We start from the raw sequence: 19,995 nt of genomic DNA, 5'->3' as shown, positions 1-19,995 counted from the left end.
GGGGTTTGTCTTTATTTTCCTTTGGAAGAGCATATTGGTAAATCAGTGTATATAGATTTAAATCAACAGCACTGCCTAATGAGTCATTTAGTATTTTCTCTAGTTCCAGAATGACATATATGTCCCACAGGAATTTACAATTTATTTGACAGGATTTAAAAAAATAAAAAGGAGAATTCCCCATATAATTAAACCCAAGCTTTTTTCAGATTGATTCCATCTGCTTTTTCAACAGCACAAAAGTGTCTCCTCTCCAAGGGGAAAACCCAGTCATGTCACAACAAATGCTCCCATTACTTTGGTGTTTAGTTTTGAGGAAAACAGATAGAAGCAACAAATACAAAAAGGAAAGAGTGTGCCTTGGGCTGTGGCCTTTTCTCATCAATGCACTGCAATCCTTTCTTTTGGGAAGGCTGGAAATGGGGTTTGTTTCCCATGTGATAAGCTATGTTGATATATAGATGAATAATGCCATCATACTGCTTGCCAAGACCATTACCTGGGTTTAAGAATTGTGAATGCAGACATACACACACATCTGCACAAATATTGATGCTTATAAATAAAATGTAAAATCTATAGCAAATATTTGAACTGAAACCAAGAGTTAAGCTTTTATTAAGTGATTATTAATATAAAGACAAATATGTCAAGATATTATGAAGTAATGACTTTACAGAATAAGGCATCCCCAGTGACCTTTCCAACATACTTTTCTGCTATTGCTAGTTAGTAACTTTAATTGACTTGTACTTTCTACATAGCAAAACACATTTTGGCCAACATGTTATTGTTTTTTCCCCCCCTTATTGCAACACTTTCGAAGATAACGCTGGCATTTGTTAGAAAACAAAGACTTGGCACTCTGAGTCTCTGTTGATATGGGTGCTGTGACATTTGAGAAAGTGGAGGGTTCCTGCCTTGGTCGGTGCTGCCAAGGGGGGTTCCTGGTCTCTGCCATGTGGCAGGGAGCACTGCCATTCATCCTTGCTGGGCTGTAGGGTTTGTCCTCACACTTGCCTCACATAGACCCCCCAGTCCAAATACATATTCATGTCTTGGGCCCATCTCTGAAATTTTATTTCTTTTTGAACTAGTCCTTTACCATTTATTCAGTGAAGAGCCATGTGAAGGCACTTAACTTGTGCTTGACAATCAGTGAAAATTAAAATTAGCAACAGAAAGGTAAAGAAACTAATTTGTATTAGGCATTATGAATGTTTAATCCCAAATTTACTATTCCTGTAGTTAACCCTATTGACATTAGCAGCTCATACTCTATCAACAATGTACAGGAATGAGACATTCTGGGCTTGAGGAATTAGCAAACTCCGTGTCACATGAAGAGAATAGAGATTACTTGTAAAAGCCAAATAACATGGGCTTAAGGATTTTGTCTCTATAAACTTTTGAAATGTTTTATAATTAGTAAAATGTTAATCCCTTGAATAAAGAACAACTTTGCACAGAGGGAGCACTGTACTATTTAACTTTACTGACTATTGGGAAGGCTCTATCTGTAAAAATTATTCCTAAGAGTTTTGGAATTATTATACTCAAAGAATTTTCATAGGAAGGATCACCCAAACCTACTAATTGTTCCATTAATGAGAATATTTTGGAACAAAAGCAAAATAACCTCTGTTTCAAGATATGCTTGTTATCATTCATGTGGGCACCAAGAACTTCTCCTGTCTCACACAGCTTGGAAGGCTGAATATCTTATAAAAACAAAAAGGAATTTACTGTGGTACTCTCTAGTTCTTTGGACTTTATTTAAATGTCTGCAATACATTTAGACTGAAAGGAAGTGAAACGAATCCATGGCCGGAATCATGCATAAAAACTGGTTATATGAGCCTCCTTGTTTTGACTAAGGACAATGCAATCATTTGTTTATCGAAAATGTTACTTCTATTTTATATCTCACAAATCTGGGAAATTTCCCAGAATGGGTTTTAGGGAATTAAAAACTTAGCTTGGATACATATGCTTTTGGCTTAGTCTTTTGACACAAAAGTGTTTTGGCTTTATGCTTTTGGCTTAGTCTTTTGACACAAAAATGTTTTGGCTTTAATTGCTATAAATGTGATAATGGGAGCAAAGATTCCAGGCCATGATACCTTTTCATATAACTGCCAGTGATAGTGAAAGCAAAATTTACATTTAAAGAATGAGCAGAGAAAGAATTTTCAGGTGAAATTGTCATTTAATAGATAACCAGCCCAGTGTTTCCTTACAATAAAACTTATGAACTCCTTTTTTTCCTGCATGAGATGGCTGGAGAAATCAGTTCTATTTTGTCATTGCAAGAAAAAAAACCCTCAATAACTTAAAAATATTAAAAGGCACTTTTTTTTTGGTTGTTTTAATACATCTCTTTTTTTTGTGATTCTAGAGCTTTGTTAGTTTTGCAGCATATACCCTTGTGCAATGTATTGCATTATTGTCTCACTGTAATTTATTTACAGGTGACTGAAGTCTAAAAATAATCATCAGCTCATGTTTCTGTTCCCTAAGCTGAGCTATTAACTTGCACAATATAAATCTGTCAAATACAAGAATGATTGATCTAAAAAAGCTAAAGAAAAAAGATGTTCAAATGCTCCCTGTTAACATGTAAATTACATTAACATAATCTTGAATTAATCATATACACTAGTCTGTAAAGTGGCTGCCTTTTATATAATGGGGAAAAGCTACAGAGGTATTTTAGCTATGATTGTGCTGCACATTGACAAGTGTGTGCAAAACACAGTTGCCTTCTGATAGATGATTCATCCAGCTCCCAATTACTACTTGAAGGTTAAGAGGGAACCTCCTGGGGCCCCTGAAGCTTGCCATGCTGTTGAGCCTGCAGAAACATCAGCTTCTAAGCTGGTGTCCTTGGCAAGTATCCGAGCTCCTCAGCCAAAACCTTGTCCCAAGTGATGATTCAAGCTCAGGTTGGAGCACAGCACTAGTGAGCAGCAGCTGTGCTGCTCTCCTCATCCCTTCATCTCTCTGGGAATGAGGAACAGCGCACTGCACTGAGAAACAGCATCTTGGGATGCAACACAGGGCACATTTAATGTCTAGTCAAAATGCTGGCAAGTGCAGTAATTCATAAAAGCTCGATTTTCATAGATCCTAGTAGCTTTTGCCTTTAGAATACCAGGTGGTGCTAATCTATTTTATTAGTTTGTCATTTTTACTGAAAGAGAAGGTATAAAAAGACCACCTCCAAAAACGTCGGCTTTTAACTTAGAAGACTTTGCATGGTATCGGAAATTTTGTCGTGAACAGGCATTAAAATCTGCCAAAACTCATCACTGTTTATGTCTAATTGCACTTTCAGAAATAAGAAACAGCTGAACCATAAGTGTGCTCAATACAAATTAATTACTGTGCAAAATAAACACTATTGTTGGCCTGTGTCTCACTACAGGGGGTTATAACATCAATGATGTCATGTTTTACTGGACCAGAGGAAATGATTCAGTTCGAGGTTTGGACACACTCCAGCTGGCCCAGTACACAGTAGAAGACCACTTTACCTCTGTAACTGAAGCTGTGTATGAGACAGGTAAAACACCCCTAAAAAACACTTTGTGGGTGCAGTTTGAACTATGGCTTTGGAAAGAGAGCAGCATTAAAGGACCTGAGCACACTGCTTTCTGTTAGGATGACAGTTTTCATGTTCTAATAATTACATTCTTGAAGCCATAAATACTTTTCAAGTTACAAGGAGAGACCAAGCTAATATAAAGACTGAGCATTTTCTTAGAGGCTACACATTATCTAAAGAATTATAAACAAGAATCTACTGCTCCTTCCCTATGTCAGGGAGAGCTCTTGTGAAGGAAGAGGAGCATGCAATTGGGCATTTAAATTGGAGACAGACCAGGGAGCTCGGGATACCCAGCTCAGATCAGCCATTCTGGCTTTACAAGGCAAGTCAAAAGCCTCTATTCATCTGTGGAAATTCCAAGAATATGCTGTGTGCTTTCACAGCTGCAGGAATTTGAGTTTCATGGCTACTGCTTGTAGGAGTTGCTCTGTTTCTGTGCAGCCTCTGCCCAGCCTGTTGGGCAGCAGGAAGGAGATTGCTTGACCTGAGGTTCCTGTGCCCAGGGAAGGGTCAGGAGTGTTTCCACAGACCTGCTCCTCTGCTGAGCTTAGGAAACTGCTGTAGAAAGTTTCCTCTAACTGCAGGACTTAACCTCAGGGAACAGTGTGCTCTTGTTTATTTTCCAGAGATTTTGAAAGGGATTTCAGAGAGTTCAAGACCTGTAAAACCTTTTTGTTCTTTGAGTTACTGTCAGGTCCTTCATTGCCGCTCTTCACTGTGTACCCGGTTTCTCTTCTGCTCAAGTCAGCACGCCCACACAAGGGTGTGATCTTTAAATCAAGACACACACATCCTTCAAAACTGCAGTTTCACCAGAGGACGTTTCTAATTCTGAATCACAGAAATACAGTTTCTCTATTCCATTATTCGGTATTTCTGCTTTAATAACACAACACAGAGAAACTTGTAATCCAATTTCAGGTATTAATTCAGGCTAAAAAACTGAAGTTCTCTAAATGGATGTAAAAGTATAAATTAAATACATACGCGCAGGCTCAAGGATCACAGAGTTTCTTGCTAGTTATGTAAGTGACATCTGCTTGCCTTCCTCTTTACAGCTTCTGGGTAAGCAGCATCAGGTTCAGTCAAAGAATAATCCTTTACTGCTGTTCTGCCCAGAAGGGTATTAGGACCTGTTCACCATACAGGAAAGTGGAAGAGGAAACCTACTTAATTCCTATCACATTCTATCACAAAATCAGGAATTTAAAGACAAAAGAAGTTTGGTTGTTTTGTTTGTTTTGGTTGGTTGGTTTTTGGTTTTGTTTATTGTTTAACTAAATTGGCTAAAACCAATTTCCAGTTAGAGTTGAAGAGGTATGATCAGATGAACTGTACTCTTCTTCCAGTAAATGAGGCTGTCTTCCTCCCTTTGTGTTGGCAGGAATCATATGTGTAAGTCAAAAGGCACTTTTTGTTTTAATTACACATTTTAAGACACACAAATTAATTCAGTTAAAATTTCTCACACCTGCTTGTTCCAGATCTCCTGTTCAAGACAGCCATGTTATCAAATGCTATGCAGTGCTTTTACAATTTAATCTCCAAATTCTCATAATTTTCTATTGAGTCATTCTGAACTAGGTGCTATTTTCTACAGTTTTTTTGGAAAGCAGTGCCTACTGTAGGCCATATTAAAAGAAAAAAGCAACCAGATTATGGAGTTGTGTAATCAATTTTGAAATGAAAAATGATGTTTTGCATTTCCTCAGGGCCATTAATAGATATGAGGGTAGCTTATAAATAACAATAATGTTATAAATAACACTACAATTCAAAGGGCTAAAGCTAAAGTTATGAGAGAAGAGCTTTGTGCAGTATTTCCTAGCACAGCAAAAAAACCAATCAGGGTTTGATACTCTGTGAACTTGAACAGGCAGTACAGCTGCTGTGCAAGTGAAATATTGTACAGCAGTGCAAAACCCAAGTTCACGTACAGCCACTGACAAAGCCAAATTTAAAATGCAGTCAGCAAAATTCCTGCATAAGTAACTTCAGTAAATTTAAGAAAAGGACACTGAGGATTAATCTTGTTTGTAGAACAGCATGTATCACATAATAGTAATCACATTACTGTAATCGCATAATAGTAAGTCACTTTGAATGATGTTAGCTAGATTTCTGTCTAGGGTTTGGTGTTGATTTTGTTTTGGTACAGAACAATTTCATTTTGGACATGGGTAATTTAATTGCTAGAACCATTTCCTACATGTCTTTAACTATAGTCCTCTTTCTTTGTACACTGATAAACTCTTGGACTCCCAAACCATATTATCTTCATCAGTGGGTGCTACGATTTTATTTTAGCTGTCCAGCCAACACCACCTGCATTCTCAGAGTAATAAATACTAATATAAAAAGCTTGCTTTTCTTACTGGAAAAACGTAAAAGCAATGAAGAATAGTTACAGTGTAGCTTTTTGTATAAATAATCATAGAAATAAGGCTGAAATAAATTTTAAAAATTCATTTAATCTATTCTTGTGTTGCAAGGCAAGGTCATCTATATCTGCAGCCTACTTCCTGACAGATGTTTCTAGGAGTAAGTCAGACAAACCTCCAAAGTGTCTGCTTCACAGCCTCCCTAGATGATTTTTTTCCTGGTGTTTATTACATGCATATTTTCTTCATGTCTGATCTTGATCTCCCTTGCTGCATTTCAAACCCATTATGTAGATATTGAAGACAAATGTCCTGCTTTTTTTCAGCAGTCTTTTCACTGTATCAAGACTAATACATCTTTTCTCAGACCAACAATTTTCCTACTTTTTAATACATGTAAGAAATTTTCTAGATATACTGTCTTTGCTATTGTTCACCCATTGAATTTTCATCTCCTTGCTGGTATGCAGCACCCAAAAATGGGTTCCCATTAGATATCCTCTGAGGATGGAAGGGTTTACTTAATGTGTTCCATGAAATCTGTTCCTCTTTGTGCATTCTAGGCTGATATTTGCCTCTTTTGCTGAAAATTATCATGCATTTTTGACTTTGTTCAGCTAGTGATTCCTCCTAGTTCTCTGACTTCTTTTTTGCATTTGCATGTAACCACATGTTCCCTGAGCTCTGGGAGCTGGTGATTCCCATGTGAGTGCAGGACTTCATACTTGTTGAATTCCCTTGTTTTACTTAGGTTATAATAGTTGGTGAGATATTTTTGAACTCCAGTCCTGTTCTTCAATGTGCTAACTCCACTCCTAACACACTCATGGTATGTCATCATGTTAGGGAATAGTTTTGGGCACAGGACAGGCCTTAAGTGTTCCCACTTGATAAATGCTTCTATTTTCACAGCAAGCGATAGCTAATTAATCTCAATTTCCATTTTTAGTGGGAGAAAGAAGCAAAAACATAATTTAAGACTTCATGCTAATTGGCTATTGATAGCTTTTTTCCCAGCATCTTTCATGAAGTCTTGCACCCACTGCTCAGCCCTCCTGTCAAGTCCTTGGCAGCAGCAGGAATGAAGAGGCTCAGCTTGCTGAGGTCTAGTCTAATGCTGAGTCTTCAGCCCAGAAGGCAGGGAGAGGCATGTCAGGCAGGCAGGGCTCTCGGTGCACGTCCCCACTTGGAAAATGTCAAGTCAACAAACTGGCATATTCGGATGGTATTATTTTGGCAGAACAGAAGGAAAGAAGAGACAGAAGCATAAATTAAATCTCTGCTCCTTGATGCACAAAGACAAGATATTTGCTCTGTTGCAAAGGCTGCAAAAGGAGCTGGCTGCTGTTCTTGTCTGCAGTCGCTGCCAGGGTTTTGATGTCTGTCTCAAATCCTGCTTTAGCCTCCTTGGGCCAGAGGCCCCTCAGCCCGTGTGTGGCTGTGCAGTGCTGAAGCTCTGTGGTCCCCTGGCCACTGCCTGTTATCAGCTTCTTGAGGGGATGTCACAGCTAAGCCAGGGAGGAGTTATTCTCGTTTATAATTAGTGATCTGAAATCAAAATGTATACAAATTATCTATAGATTATATAGTTTGTATAAGAGTGTATGTTCATCAGTCATGGTCTCTTTCTAAATAGAAGCAGTACCTTGCTTTGTCCTACAGGCTCATCTGCAATTTCCCAAGGTTCAGGAGATTATTTAGTTAATAATCAAGTTTTTCTACGTTTTTCAGTACTTTTCCTTTTGAGGTATGATGCACTGAATAACTTCCCCCATTCCCTTTATCAGTTCTTTTATTGTCCGTAATTACTCTCCAACTGTTTCTTCAGAGAACATATTCTTTGCCATACAGGGCTCACAGAGAATCCCAGAACTATTCAGTAATAATCTTACCTGGTGAGTCTTCAGTCAGCCACAACCTAAGATACAAACAATTACCTATGCACATCTATCTGTTATCATGTTATGTTCAGTTTACTTCTCTGAGCTCATAGCATCCCTCTTTGTAAACGAGCTTTTCCACTTGAGTTGATGTTTTCCATCATGAATTGTTTCTGAGGTACTTCTGCAATGTAGAACAGTTTAGAGAGAAAACAATTTTGGAAATTTTGAAACAGTTATGGTAACATAAACCCATATGGAAATGCAATGAATGGAAAGAATATCAAGGATATTAGGAAGCATTCTTTTTTTAACTCCTCTGAAGTTCTTTGTAGCATAGACATAAATACACCTCAACACTTGGAAAACTTTCAATGGCATAATTTTTTTCTGCTTTTTTTTGTTGTTGCTTTTTGTTAGGTAAGCTAAGTGGATAAATATATGTACACATATACACTACATGAAAGGGTTTGTTTCATTCTTAGGAAATCTGAATTTCAAACTTATTTTTTGTAAAGCATTTTCATGAAGATGAAACACTTGTTGAGAAGCCTGGCCTGAACTTTCATTTCCTTTAGTTCACCTCTGAAAAGCAAGTAAGAAAAGGGGTAGTTTGTAAGATCTAGACTGTGAAGGACAGAAGACTTTTTTCTCTGAGGGAGGGGCAAAGGAGGTGTAATAGCATATTAGTAATTTATACTGGCATTCTTAACATCCTGCAGCAGTCAGAGAATTGCATTTCAGTTGCACAACTTATTTATCGTGTAAAAGTGAGGACATTCTGATTACTCACTGCCTATGTTCATTGTGAACAAGCAATAACAAAATTGCATACTGAAAACTACATTTTCAGTGTATAGTTAAACCAGTATAATCTATTTTAAGCTCTCCTGCCCTCTGTCCTTAAAAGATACAAGATGTGAAGGAAATGATGCATTGGTAGAACTACAATGACATGCTTGTGTGAGTTGTACATCACACATTTTAGCAGACACCCAAGGGGTTAGCATAAATAATTCACGAGAGAGAAAAGGATGCTCTTTGTGCCTGGCTGCGCACCTCTGTGCAGGACACCAAAGTGCTTCTTACATAAAGAGTGACGTGGAGCAGTCTTTTACTGGAGTAGAGTTCAGCAGAAAGTCCACAGGAAGTGGTTGTGGGGAAGATGGTCCCATCCCAAAACACTTAGAGTGGAAATTAAGAACTGCTGACAGTATTTATGGAGAATAAGTCCTTCCTTAGTTACCTCTGCTGGGACCGTTCACTGGTCAGAAATGCTGCAGAAAAGATCAAAGATGCAGCATTCTGCCATCAGCTGAGAACAGATGCCACAGAAAAATGGGATAATCAGAAAATGAATGACCTAGGGTGAAAAGGAGGCTTGTTTACATTTATGTATTTCTCAAGCAATGCAGCAATAGTCATTGTTGACAGAATCATCAGTGGCAAGTCTATACAAAGCATCTGATAATCAAAACTGTAAATTAGAATATAATTTTAAAAGCCAAAAGCCAAACTTCAGTGCCAAGATATAAAATGACATAAACTAGTTTTTGTTGCCTTCAGAAAGATCTGACTCAGACCTAGGCCTAGGCCTGCTCAGCTAGTGAGAAAAGCCTGTGCAGGTATAAATTTCATGATGCTTTAACAACAGTGGTCAGCTGGACCTTCTCCTTTTTAGGGTACTTAGCAGTAGAGAGGGTTAGAGTATGTATGGAGACTGTCATCTGCTGTTTGGATTTGTTCTTCATCTACAAGTTAGAGCTACTGTCTGCTTCTGTACTGCTCTCTCATAAATTCTCTAAAGCCTGCATTACTCAGCTGAATGTTCTTTCACTGTGGGTCACCTAAGCGGAATACCTCACCTTGTGGTGTGTTTAGAGTGTATATATTGACAGTCATTTAAGTTCAGGTTCATCTGAGAAACTGTTACACAGAGTAATTCAATACTTTGATAAGTGCTAATGCTGTGCCTTTGCTGCAGTTAGGCATCTGCACAGAAATTATTTCTATCATGTTAACAAATTCAAATCAGGGCAGTCTCACACTGAGGTGACATTCATCATGGGCCAGAAACTAGCAAGAAAAAACATATTTTCATTTTAATGCAAGTATTTTGTTGTCAAGAAAGTGGCAAACTTGACAGTTTTGAGGAGTTAATTTGAGCTGTACTTGAGTTAACGCTAGTAAAGTCAGGACTAGGATTTCATGAATCTGTTTCAATTTTGTTCTGGCTGATGGCACTGTGGTCTCAGATGTGCCAGTCAAAGGCAATGAGATACAGAATGACTCTCTCATATGCAACTCACGCAACAGGAGCAGCAAATCTGTTATTTTTAAAGATGGTAACTTTTGGTACATGTGTGGTGTAGATGAAAAACAGACTGCAATATTTCCCTATCTTCATTTTATCCCATTGCTCATTTCTTTAGCATGATAAGTGTGCACTGAATACTTTTTCTCGACTACTGATTCCTTCAGTTTGTTACAGGAGGAACTCTGATGATTTCTATATATAGGTTGCTTCAAAATTTCCGTTATAAAAGCTCTTCTGAACTCTTTAGAGAAATGCTGACACTATTATTTTCATGTCCATGATATGTCTTTGGATTCTGGCAAGAAGAAAGCCTTAAGGTTAGAGAAATGTCTCTTTTTGTTCCCCAAAAAGCCACTCAGCTATGATCTATTACATCTTTATTTCTTTTTGTTCACATTGCTTCAGAAATTTCTGGCATCAGAAAAAATAATAACACCAGAATATTCAAAGGACTTGTCTAAACTTGAAAATTGCAAACTGTGGCTTTTAAATTTGATATTTTGAACTAACTTCACGTGTAAGCACTTAACTTTTATACTGAGGTAAATACAGTTGTAGGGCAGTAACAAGGAGGGGGTGTTATTGTATGGCTGTACAGACTGTTTCAGAGTTTTCCTTCTTAACAACGAGTTCTTCTAAGGCTGAACCACAGGAAATCCCCAGGTGCCTGTGGCACTCTGCAGGAAGGATGGTCTGGTCTCTTCACTCCCCTCTGCTGGGCACATCCTTCCCTGTGGTCAGCACAGAAGCAGAACACAAACAGCTTTTGTGGAGTATCCAGTTCTCTCTCCCTACAAGTGCTTTGTGCTGTAGCCTTTTGTTGTACAGACTCAGAGCTTTCCCTTTGCACTGTGCTCATTTCAGAGCACGGTTGGGTGCAGACAGAGAAAGTAAGGTTGCACAGTCATCTTTAAGTTTTTCAGTCCCTGACTTTGAGTGCTTTACTTTGATCTCCATGCACTTAAAATCAGTTTTGCTGAGCAAAATTACATCTATTGAAACAACTGTATTGGTAAAAGTCACAGCCTTGGTAGAGGTACACTGGTGTAATGTCCTTCTTCTCACATGAAAATGTGATAATGGTGTAAAACATGTTTGTACCTCTTGCCTCATGGAGATAATTTAAGTGTAATGTTTGCACCCTTTCTTTCAGTTGGACACTTGAGGATATCATTATGCTGAATTTACAAAGAAAAACCCTAAATACAGTGTATTTTTACATTTGGAAGAAGAAAGAACTGACTACCAGAGGACTGTTTAGTTTAGTAGGGAAGAGACGGTCAATGTGGCAGAAAACTGAAAACAACTTAATATTAGAAATTAGGCATTGATTCTTAGCAAACAGAATTATCTACTAAGATAAATGATGTGTGTCTAGATATCCTCAGACTGAGTCTTCATGTCTGTGTGAAAGGTGGGCTCTATTCCAACCAAAATTATTTAGTTCAAAGCAAGGGATGATTAAGGAAATTTAGTGGCTCGTGATTAGGGTCAGACTACATAATCTTGCAATTCTTTCTGTTTTAAAAATTCTGTTATTGTTCTCTTGATGCAACATATACAGTGCTTTTAAAAATTGAAATTTAGCCATCCATTTTCTCATCTGGGAGCAATAAGACATTTCTTGGCATCCACTACTTGCACTTCAGGCTTTTAAAAGTGCTCTTCTTTGTGTCTCACAGCGCACCTGAGGGATGCACAAATAGCCTGTCTGTGCCTATATTGCTGTTGCTGAAGTGAATTCACTGTTCTGTAGTCCTGTCCTGACTCACAGCAGGCAGCATTGGAAGCAGATATTGGTGCCAGAGAATAGGTTTTGTATTAAAATAGCGGAAGCCAAAGCTGTTGGAGTACAGAGCATTAGTCTTTCACTGATATTTTGCTGGCATGCAAATGGTGTTAAAATGATTTTGTAAAAACTTAATAACACTTAATTTGTAACCTGGAACTTCAGAACAAGAAGTCTTTTCTGCCCATTTAAAAAGCAAGATTTTGTTTTCCCGGAATGCACTGAACTGATAACGATTTCAGACTGTGTGCTTCAGCATAGCCAAATTTTGCTCAGTTAGTGAGCTGGATAAGAAATTCAGGCTTTGCTTATGAGTGTGCTGTCCCCTCATGAAAAACAGTTCTGTATTTGACTCCGTGATCCCAAAATTTCATCTTCTGGAAATCACTGACTTAGAAGCAAATAATTTGAGCCATATCAGTGACACTGCTCAGGGCAACACAAACACTCTAGCGCACTAATGAAAAGGGCAAATACACGAGGATGCAAAGATACTGCTTGGGTTTAAGTGGAATGTAAGACCTAGGTCAGCAATTTCAGAGCAGGTACCCTCAATCCACATCTTGAGCAATGGTAAATGAAAAAAAAATAAACTGGGTATGTGAGAAGGTTAAAAGTAAGAACTCATGGCACCTTCATGAAACGATAATCCTTACTCCTCTAGTTCGTATAGTAGCTCACTTGTTGTTATGAATAGCAGCAGCTAAATCCAAGTGTGATTTCAAATTTCCTTGCCTTGTGTTACATGCTGAAACATCATCTTCATGCATTGATGGATTTATTTTTTCCTTCACTAATCCTCATTTAATTTCCAATTCAAGGTGTCTTTAATACAACTCTGGATATGGTGACTGAATGTTACATATTTGATTGTTTCCTTCAGTTCAGAGTCTTCAATATGAATTTTTCAGTGCTGTGTTTAATTTTTACAAGCTTTTTTGTTAATCATTTTCCACATTTTAGCACACCAAAGTAATACAGGTTGTTATTTCAAGGATCTCTTAATGAATTGCACCTTCGCAATGTTTTTTTCCCTGCTCCTTCCACAGGACGTTACCCAAAACTAGTGTTTCACTTTGAACTCAAGAGAAACATCTTGTATTTCATATTAGAGACATATGTGCCATCAATCCTTCTGGTCGTGCTCTCCTGGGTGTCATTTTGGATAAGCCAGTCGTCGGTTCCAGCCAGAATCTGCATAGGTGAGAAGCTGATAAACCAACCCGCACCAAGGACTGGATCCTTGAGATGCCTTCTCTATTGCACATACTTGGCATCCATGTACTGAAGTTGCAAACACTTCTGAGTTTTTTGGAACTTCTTTTTGGGTTTGCCATACTCAGTGCATCATGTAGATTCCCCTTAAAGCCTTGCTATTCTTTAACTAAGAAAAATGCCTTTGGCAGCTAAAGGAAGAAGACTTATAGGCAGGGGAGGCTGCTGAAAGCAAAGCAAAAAACTGTCATTTTGGAAATAATTTAAACATATTCAAATACATGGCATGCACAGACAATTGTGAGGCTTTTGTGAGGTCTCACGATACATACTAATTAACTCATGAATAACAAGAGAATTATAAGAGATTAAATATAATTAATTTCAAAGAAAAGATACTCTGAGAGGAAAAGAATGCAAATCAGGTTTAATCAGGCTGCAGGTGGGATGGAAAAAAATACTCCTACAGAACAGGGAATAAAGGAGGATTTCACATTGAATGAGGCCAGTGGGCAACTACCCTGAGCAAAATGATATCTGAATATTTTAAAGGGACCCTTTGCATAGATTTGCAATAATAATGTGTTAATCATAATTATACATTCCATGACACCAAAATCTCTCTCATTTTAATTTCTAGTCTTTTCAGCTTTGCTAACATTTTCTGTTACTGTTTTTAAGCATTTAACTTAGGAGTCACAAGTAAATTTTAAAGTCTTCTTCCTAAAACACGACCCATTAAATGCTGTGGCATCCTAGGAGTTTCAGGTCCAGGGAAAACTCTCCTGCAGTAGGGCCCCTGCAGTAGAGGCTCTCAGTGCCACTTGTGTTACACTAGAACATATTTTTTTCCATTCCACAGGTGTCACCACAGTCCTTACAATGACAACACTGATGATGGGAGCCAGGACTTCACTCCCAAATGCTAATTGCTTTATTAAGGCAATTGATGTGTATCTTGGTATCTGCTTCAGCTTCATCTTTGGAGCACTGTTAGAGTATGCTGTGACTCATTTCTGCACTCTGCACCAACTCAGCTCAAAGGAACTTCCAAAGGTAAATTAATTATTTGCTGTTGTCCTACAAAGTAGATTTAAATTATATCTGCTAAGAAGAATTAATTATCTTAGCACTAATGGTAAATGTATTTAAGGTAGTTTCTTTTTTAGAATTCGGGCAGGGAAACATAATAATCTTCAGAAATAGAAAAAAATATTTGTATACCTGGAGCTCTTTTGGAAGAGATCAAACAAACTGAAGCAATCTTCCTTCTCTCTTTTGGTACAGGCTTTATGGCCATTTATAAAATGTTTTGGAAGTCTCACAAAAATCACAGGCACTTCTTGTCTCCCAGGCAATAGCATTTACTCACAGTTCAAAAATTGGGCTGAGCTTGGTGACTTGATAATAAATAAATCACATGGAAGCTGAAAGATGATTGTCTTGCAGCTTTTAATTATGGCACTGAACCTAATATGCATGATAAAGAAAATTTTAAGCAGCTTGTGAAATTTCTGGATTAATAGAAAAAAGTAAAACATGGAAAATGAGAATTACAAGAAGAAAAAATAAAAAAGGCAGAAAGAAGTTTGGTTGAGTGCTGCAGGGATAAATGTCCAGAAGAAGAAAGATTGTTAACTGTTTAAGCCAAATTAGAACAGAGCAGCACAAATGCCTAAACAAAGCTCCTCAATATACTCAAGAAACAGGATATTGAGCTCAAGTGGAGGAGTTTCAAAACCTTTTGAAGATCGGGCAATACGTGGGTGGGGGGGTTATGTCTAGATAGTTCATCAATTAATATGAGATTTTGGCTGTTTGGATGAAAGATAGGTCCTATAAATGCACAAGAATATGTTCAAAGCTGTTGGGTCTAGATGTGTGGAGAAAGACTGCAAAATGGACACAAAGCTGAGCCACCCCAGTGGGCTTTATGAGATAATGTCTATCAGGGGATTGTCTGCAAATGGGCAAACACTCATTTCGAGTGAGGCTTTGAGTGGAAAGCCTGTAAGTAATTTTTACTGGCAAAGTAACATCGGTGACAATTCCCTGTGAGCATATCCATCTTGTGAAGTAAGTGGTTGTCATTTTGTTCATAGTGTACAGAAAAAAAAAGCTGCTTGGAGGTTCGGGTAAGAAAGTAAAGTGTTTCAGTGCTTGGATGATTAAGCATCTGTGAAGGGCACTTACACTGCCCTTGCCTTCACCTGCCTCTGTCACATTCCCTTTCATCTGGAGCAGGTACTCCTGCTTGCAGATGGGGTGGACATGGGAACTTGCAGACTTCAAAAATGTGCATGGAAGTACGTGGAGGTACAGCTGTAAAATAAGAAAGGAAAGTTTTGTGATGAACTTAATGACCAGAAAAAATAGTCTTTCAGTTCAGGCTTGTTTCCTGCCTTCTGCTGTGTATCAGGAGTGAGCAAGCAAGCCAAATGCACTTCTTGCTCACACAAAGATAGGGATATAAGAGAAGGAGCAGTTGTTTGGTCCTAGATCAGCTTGCAACTCTGTAGAATAAGGAAAATGCTTGTCATATCCTCTTCCTACTGTAGCCAAGGGCAAGCGCTGCTTACTGATCAGGGTGTCATGGAGAGCACACCTGACTTATATTTCTCATTTCTTTTTGTAAAAACAAAAACATCAGAAGGGCAAAAATACCAGCTAAAATCTCGTGCCACTGTCTAGCAGGTACTTAGCAAATTATGTGTGAGTATCGTCACTGTAAATGTGTTGTCCTCATTATCGTATTCTCTTGTGGACACAGGTTAATTGGAAATCTCACGTCCCGGTTTGTTATTCCCATATGTGAGCTGATGGAAAATTTGCACTCAGAATTATGTAAATAAATGTAGGAGGTGAAATGGAAATGTCACCCGCTTGTATAGGAATTAGTTGTACTCACTTGCTTCCCGCTTTGCTCTTTGAAGAAGTTGAGCACCGGCATATTCTGAAGCCTCTGAGATCTCCAGTTTAGAACATAAAACTGGTGAAAGAGCTCATCATATCCCTGCTCTTGCAATGTTTCACATCATGTGAACCAGTACCCACAGAGACACCTTCAAAGCTAATGGCAAAAGCAGAGGAACCACCTGCTGCAAGGGAGCTCAGGCAGAACATGCCATTCACATCAGCTCCAGAACAACAGGCTGCTGCAAAGGAGAGCTTGCCTCTCCTGAGTTTCCTCTCTTTTGTACAAAGGCATTAATTGTGCCCTCTTATAAAGCACAGAGATATTCCTTGGGTTTCCTCTGTATTTTACCTGAACTTCCACCGTTAAGGCAGAATGGAGAACAGTTTGAAAACTGAAAATAATTTTTTAAGTGTGATGTTCAGCCTCTGTGGTATTTCTGTGGAAGCCTCATGCAGTCTTTATGAGCACCACATAAGCTCCAGGTATGCAACACTCTGGGTTGAAATATTTTTAAACTTCAGCAGCTTTATTAACCAGTGAAAGTGACAACTTTCCTCAATTCTGTTGGCTCTTGGATGTCAGCAAACACTTCACTTAGCGTAAACAGCAGCCCCAGTATCAGGTGACATAGACTTTTTGGGTGATGTACAGCATCTTTCCTGGATGGTATCGATTTGATATCTAAACAGAGCCCTCCTTAGTGCCAGCTGCCATTTCCTCATTGACAGCTGGCATCCAGAAGAAAACCTCATATGACATTTAAAACTGAAACCACAGCTGAACACTCACAGCACAATTTCTTTTTTTGACATAATGTAAACGAGCTCAGTCTTTCATCATGCTCAGTTCTTCATAACAGTATGGAAAAGTCCCTTGATAAACCCACTCTATAAGACTGCAGTTTTTTATAAATTAGCAGGTATGGTTCTCTTCTACACTTCTCTCCTTTCCAAGCTATGTGATACAGCACTTTTGCTGTAAACTCCCCTCTGTTTTACAAGAGCCCTGCCTTGTTGCACTGCAGATAGAATCCTGTACATATGCACTGCTTACGGTATTTTCTGCTTAAGTGAGAACTGCCCCTTGGGGAGCTGAAAGGAGTCAAGAACAGCCTCATAACACATCAGCCTCCTGGGAATCGCTCACACGCAGTTGTGAGAAAGGAGAAGTGGCACGTACACAATGTCCTTTCATGCTCTGAAATAAAACTGATTCTGAACAACTGATAGCCAGCCCTATCTGAGAGAAAAATAGACTCTTAAACTAAGCAAAGCCCCAAATCTGGACAGTTTTGAAGTACAGATGTCATAATGAAAAATGAATGCAGGGGAAAAACGTTGGAACTCTTCTGTCAGGTTCCTTTATTTTATTAACTTTTGAAGTGCTGAGTGCATTCATTAGGCTGTTGCTCTGATGCCTCATTTCAAGTGCCAGGCACTGCTGACAAAGACTCCTCTGCCATCCCCAGCACTGAGGGGACTCAGCTGCCTGAACTTTTTGAAGCAGAAGAGAGAGATATTTATAACAGAGTCAGGCCTCAAGTAAAAACTTGAGGTTTCAATTTTAGTACTACCCTGGGGATTATTTAAGGTTCGGACTGGAATTTTATGGATTGATCCTCTTAGTGCTTTATAGGCAGATTTTTGTCCCAGTCTTTCTCAGAGGTGTGGGATGCCAGGTGGAGGATGACCAAGGATTTTTGGTCAGTGTATTTTTAGGATGATACGATGTGTTGAGCTACGTTTATCTCTCAAATAAAATATCCCAGTTTTGTTGTTTTTTCTTTTTTAATTGAAAGTGGAAAGCTGTATTAATCCCTTTTCTACCGCCATTTGTTCTGCTTCACTGATTCACAGCAATTTGAGGACATTGTCCAGACTCCACTTTAATTTTCAAGGGTGTCAGTAATTTTAGATGAAGAATACAGGGCTTGTGCTGTACACATGCACCCTGGGCAGAAAAGCAGAAGAGCAATTCTCTACCAGCATGGAGACACTTAGGTGGCTTAATTGGCTTTCTTTGACTTTAATAGCTGGGATATATCTAAATGAGCTTTTTGTCTGGCTGCACATGGGGATGTACATCTTAACCTTTCAAAAGTTTGCCCTTGTGTAAACTGTTTCTTCTCATGATGCAAATGGGAAAAAGCAAGTTGATCAGAAGAAAGAGATTCTGCATTCTACACTTCACAAATAATATTTTTAGATGTGTCTTACATTTATGCCACCTACTGATTTGGGAGGTAATAAAACTATCAGGAGAAAATAAAAAATATATGTATGCCTACCTGAATTAAAATGACCCCCCCTCAAAGTATACATAATAAGGTTTAGTTTAGATACAAAATTGGAGCCAGTCTTTGTAGCTTGTTTCTGCTGGTGTCTCTGCAATATCCCAAGTCAAACTGAATACCCCAGAAATTCCAAGGAAATTTTAGAGCTGAAGCTGCAGCTGATGTCTAATCCTGTGTCCTCTGAGTCAGTAACAGAAAACCCACTGACTTCAAAGGGTGAAAATTTCATACATTAACTATATGGCTCTGAGCCATTTCTAATCAATGAAACAAAACCCACCAGAAGGCTTACACAACATTCTCCAAAACCTATCTTGATGCAGTGAAGCACATAAAAATATTCTTAGCCCTAGCATAACTTTGAACTTAAAGCATGGGTTTCAGGACTTGACAGAAAGTATCACAAGCTATTTAGAATTAAGTCAGCTGTGGGTGGGGCTTGCCCTTCTTTATTTTTAAAGTCACTTGATTTTTATCACAGAGCACCAGAATGATGTAGCCAGTTTCACAAAAGGAGAATGTCTTGTATCCTGGGGTGCTTGATTTGGGGTGCAGCCAGCTCAGCTGGCTGGTCTGGCAGCTCCCCCACCCTCTCCACCTCCAGGCTGGGGCTTTGCCTTCACTCTTTCTGGGCACTAACCTTTGCTGGTATTTGCCCTGAGCAGAAGACAGTTTACTGTTGTGCCTTTCAGGGATTTGCTGCTATCTTAAGTAAAGTTCCTTGCCCATATTTGAACAAATCCAGATTTGCTTGACAGTGTTTCAAAAGTTTTTGCTGTACGGTGTGGCTTAAGTCAATGTTTCCCCATAAATGGAGGCTTTGAGAGCTGAAAGGAGCTGCCTGGTGCATGCAAGTGCTTGTCCTTGAAAGCGAGGAGTGAGACATAGGAGGAGTCATAAGAAAAATCCCATTTGCTGCAGCTCTAAAGTAAACAGGTGATGAAACATGCACTTAAGTACCTGCTGTTTTTTCCCCTATCAGATTATTGATGATGATGATGATGAAGAAAAGAATGGAGTCCTGGCAGCAGTGACAAACAGTTGCAGTGTCCCTGACAATATGAGCAAGACTGACTCAAAAACAAGCAAACAAACCAGCACTGACAGAAAAGGGGAGAGAAGTCAACACAGTGTGTGTAGTTCAGCAATGTCGGTAATAAAAAGACTTTTCTGTATCTTTGACTGCTTCCATGTTAAAAACCCTTACCACATAGACAACTATGCCAGATTCTCTTTCCCGTTATCTTTCATCATAATTAATGTACTTTATTGGGTGTATTATTTGTATTTCTAAGTATTTTATTTTGTAATAATTAAAGTTTAGAAAGTGGACATGGGAGGGGAAGTTGTGGAAAAATGGAGAAATTATATTTGGATAAAGGGATATAAAAGGACATGCCACCTTTTCCAGTGTGTCTGAAAATTTTGTTAACTCACTTTTCTGCATTTAAATGTCTGTCATCCAAAACTGGCTTCTTATTAGCATGCATGTCCCAAACTACTTATCAAAGGCCAATAAGTCCTTTTTTTAATATTTAATGCTCAACTTTGTAAAATAAGAGTTATATTATACTTGATTCTCAACTCCATTGA

General features: G+C 38.5%; 1 protein-coding gene across 3 annotated transcripts in view; it reads left to right on the top strand.

Annotated features, from left to right (window-relative positions):
• Window positions 1-19,728, top strand: part of LOC137478146 (gamma-aminobutyric acid receptor subunit pi-like) — a 36,757-nt gene extending 17,029 nt beyond the window's left edge. For all 3 annotated transcript variants that reach the window (XM_068197753.1, XM_068197755.1, XM_068197754.1), the window contains 4 exons: window positions 3,428-3,565; window positions 13,027-13,179; window positions 14,055-14,248; window positions 19,385-19,728. In XM_068197753.1, coding sequence (XP_068053854.1) covers window positions 3,428-3,565; window positions 13,027-13,179; window positions 14,055-14,248; window positions 19,385-19,696 — 797 coding nt within the window. In that variant the 3' untranslated portion in view covers window positions 19,697-19,728. The remainder of the gene's footprint in view (window positions 1-3,427; window positions 3,566-13,026; window positions 13,180-14,054; window positions 14,249-19,384) is intronic.
• Window positions 19,729-19,995: the final 267 nt, after the last annotated feature.

This window comes from Anomalospiza imberbis, chromosome 8, assembly GCF_031753505.1.
Source record: "Anomalospiza imberbis isolate Cuckoo-Finch-1a 21T00152 chromosome 8, ASM3175350v1, whole genome shotgun sequence".
Lineage (NCBI taxonomy): Eukaryota > Metazoa > Chordata > Aves > Passeriformes > Viduidae > Anomalospiza > Anomalospiza imberbis.
Note: the sequence above shows the minus strand (reverse complement) of the source record. Positions and strands in the feature narration are given on the sequence as shown.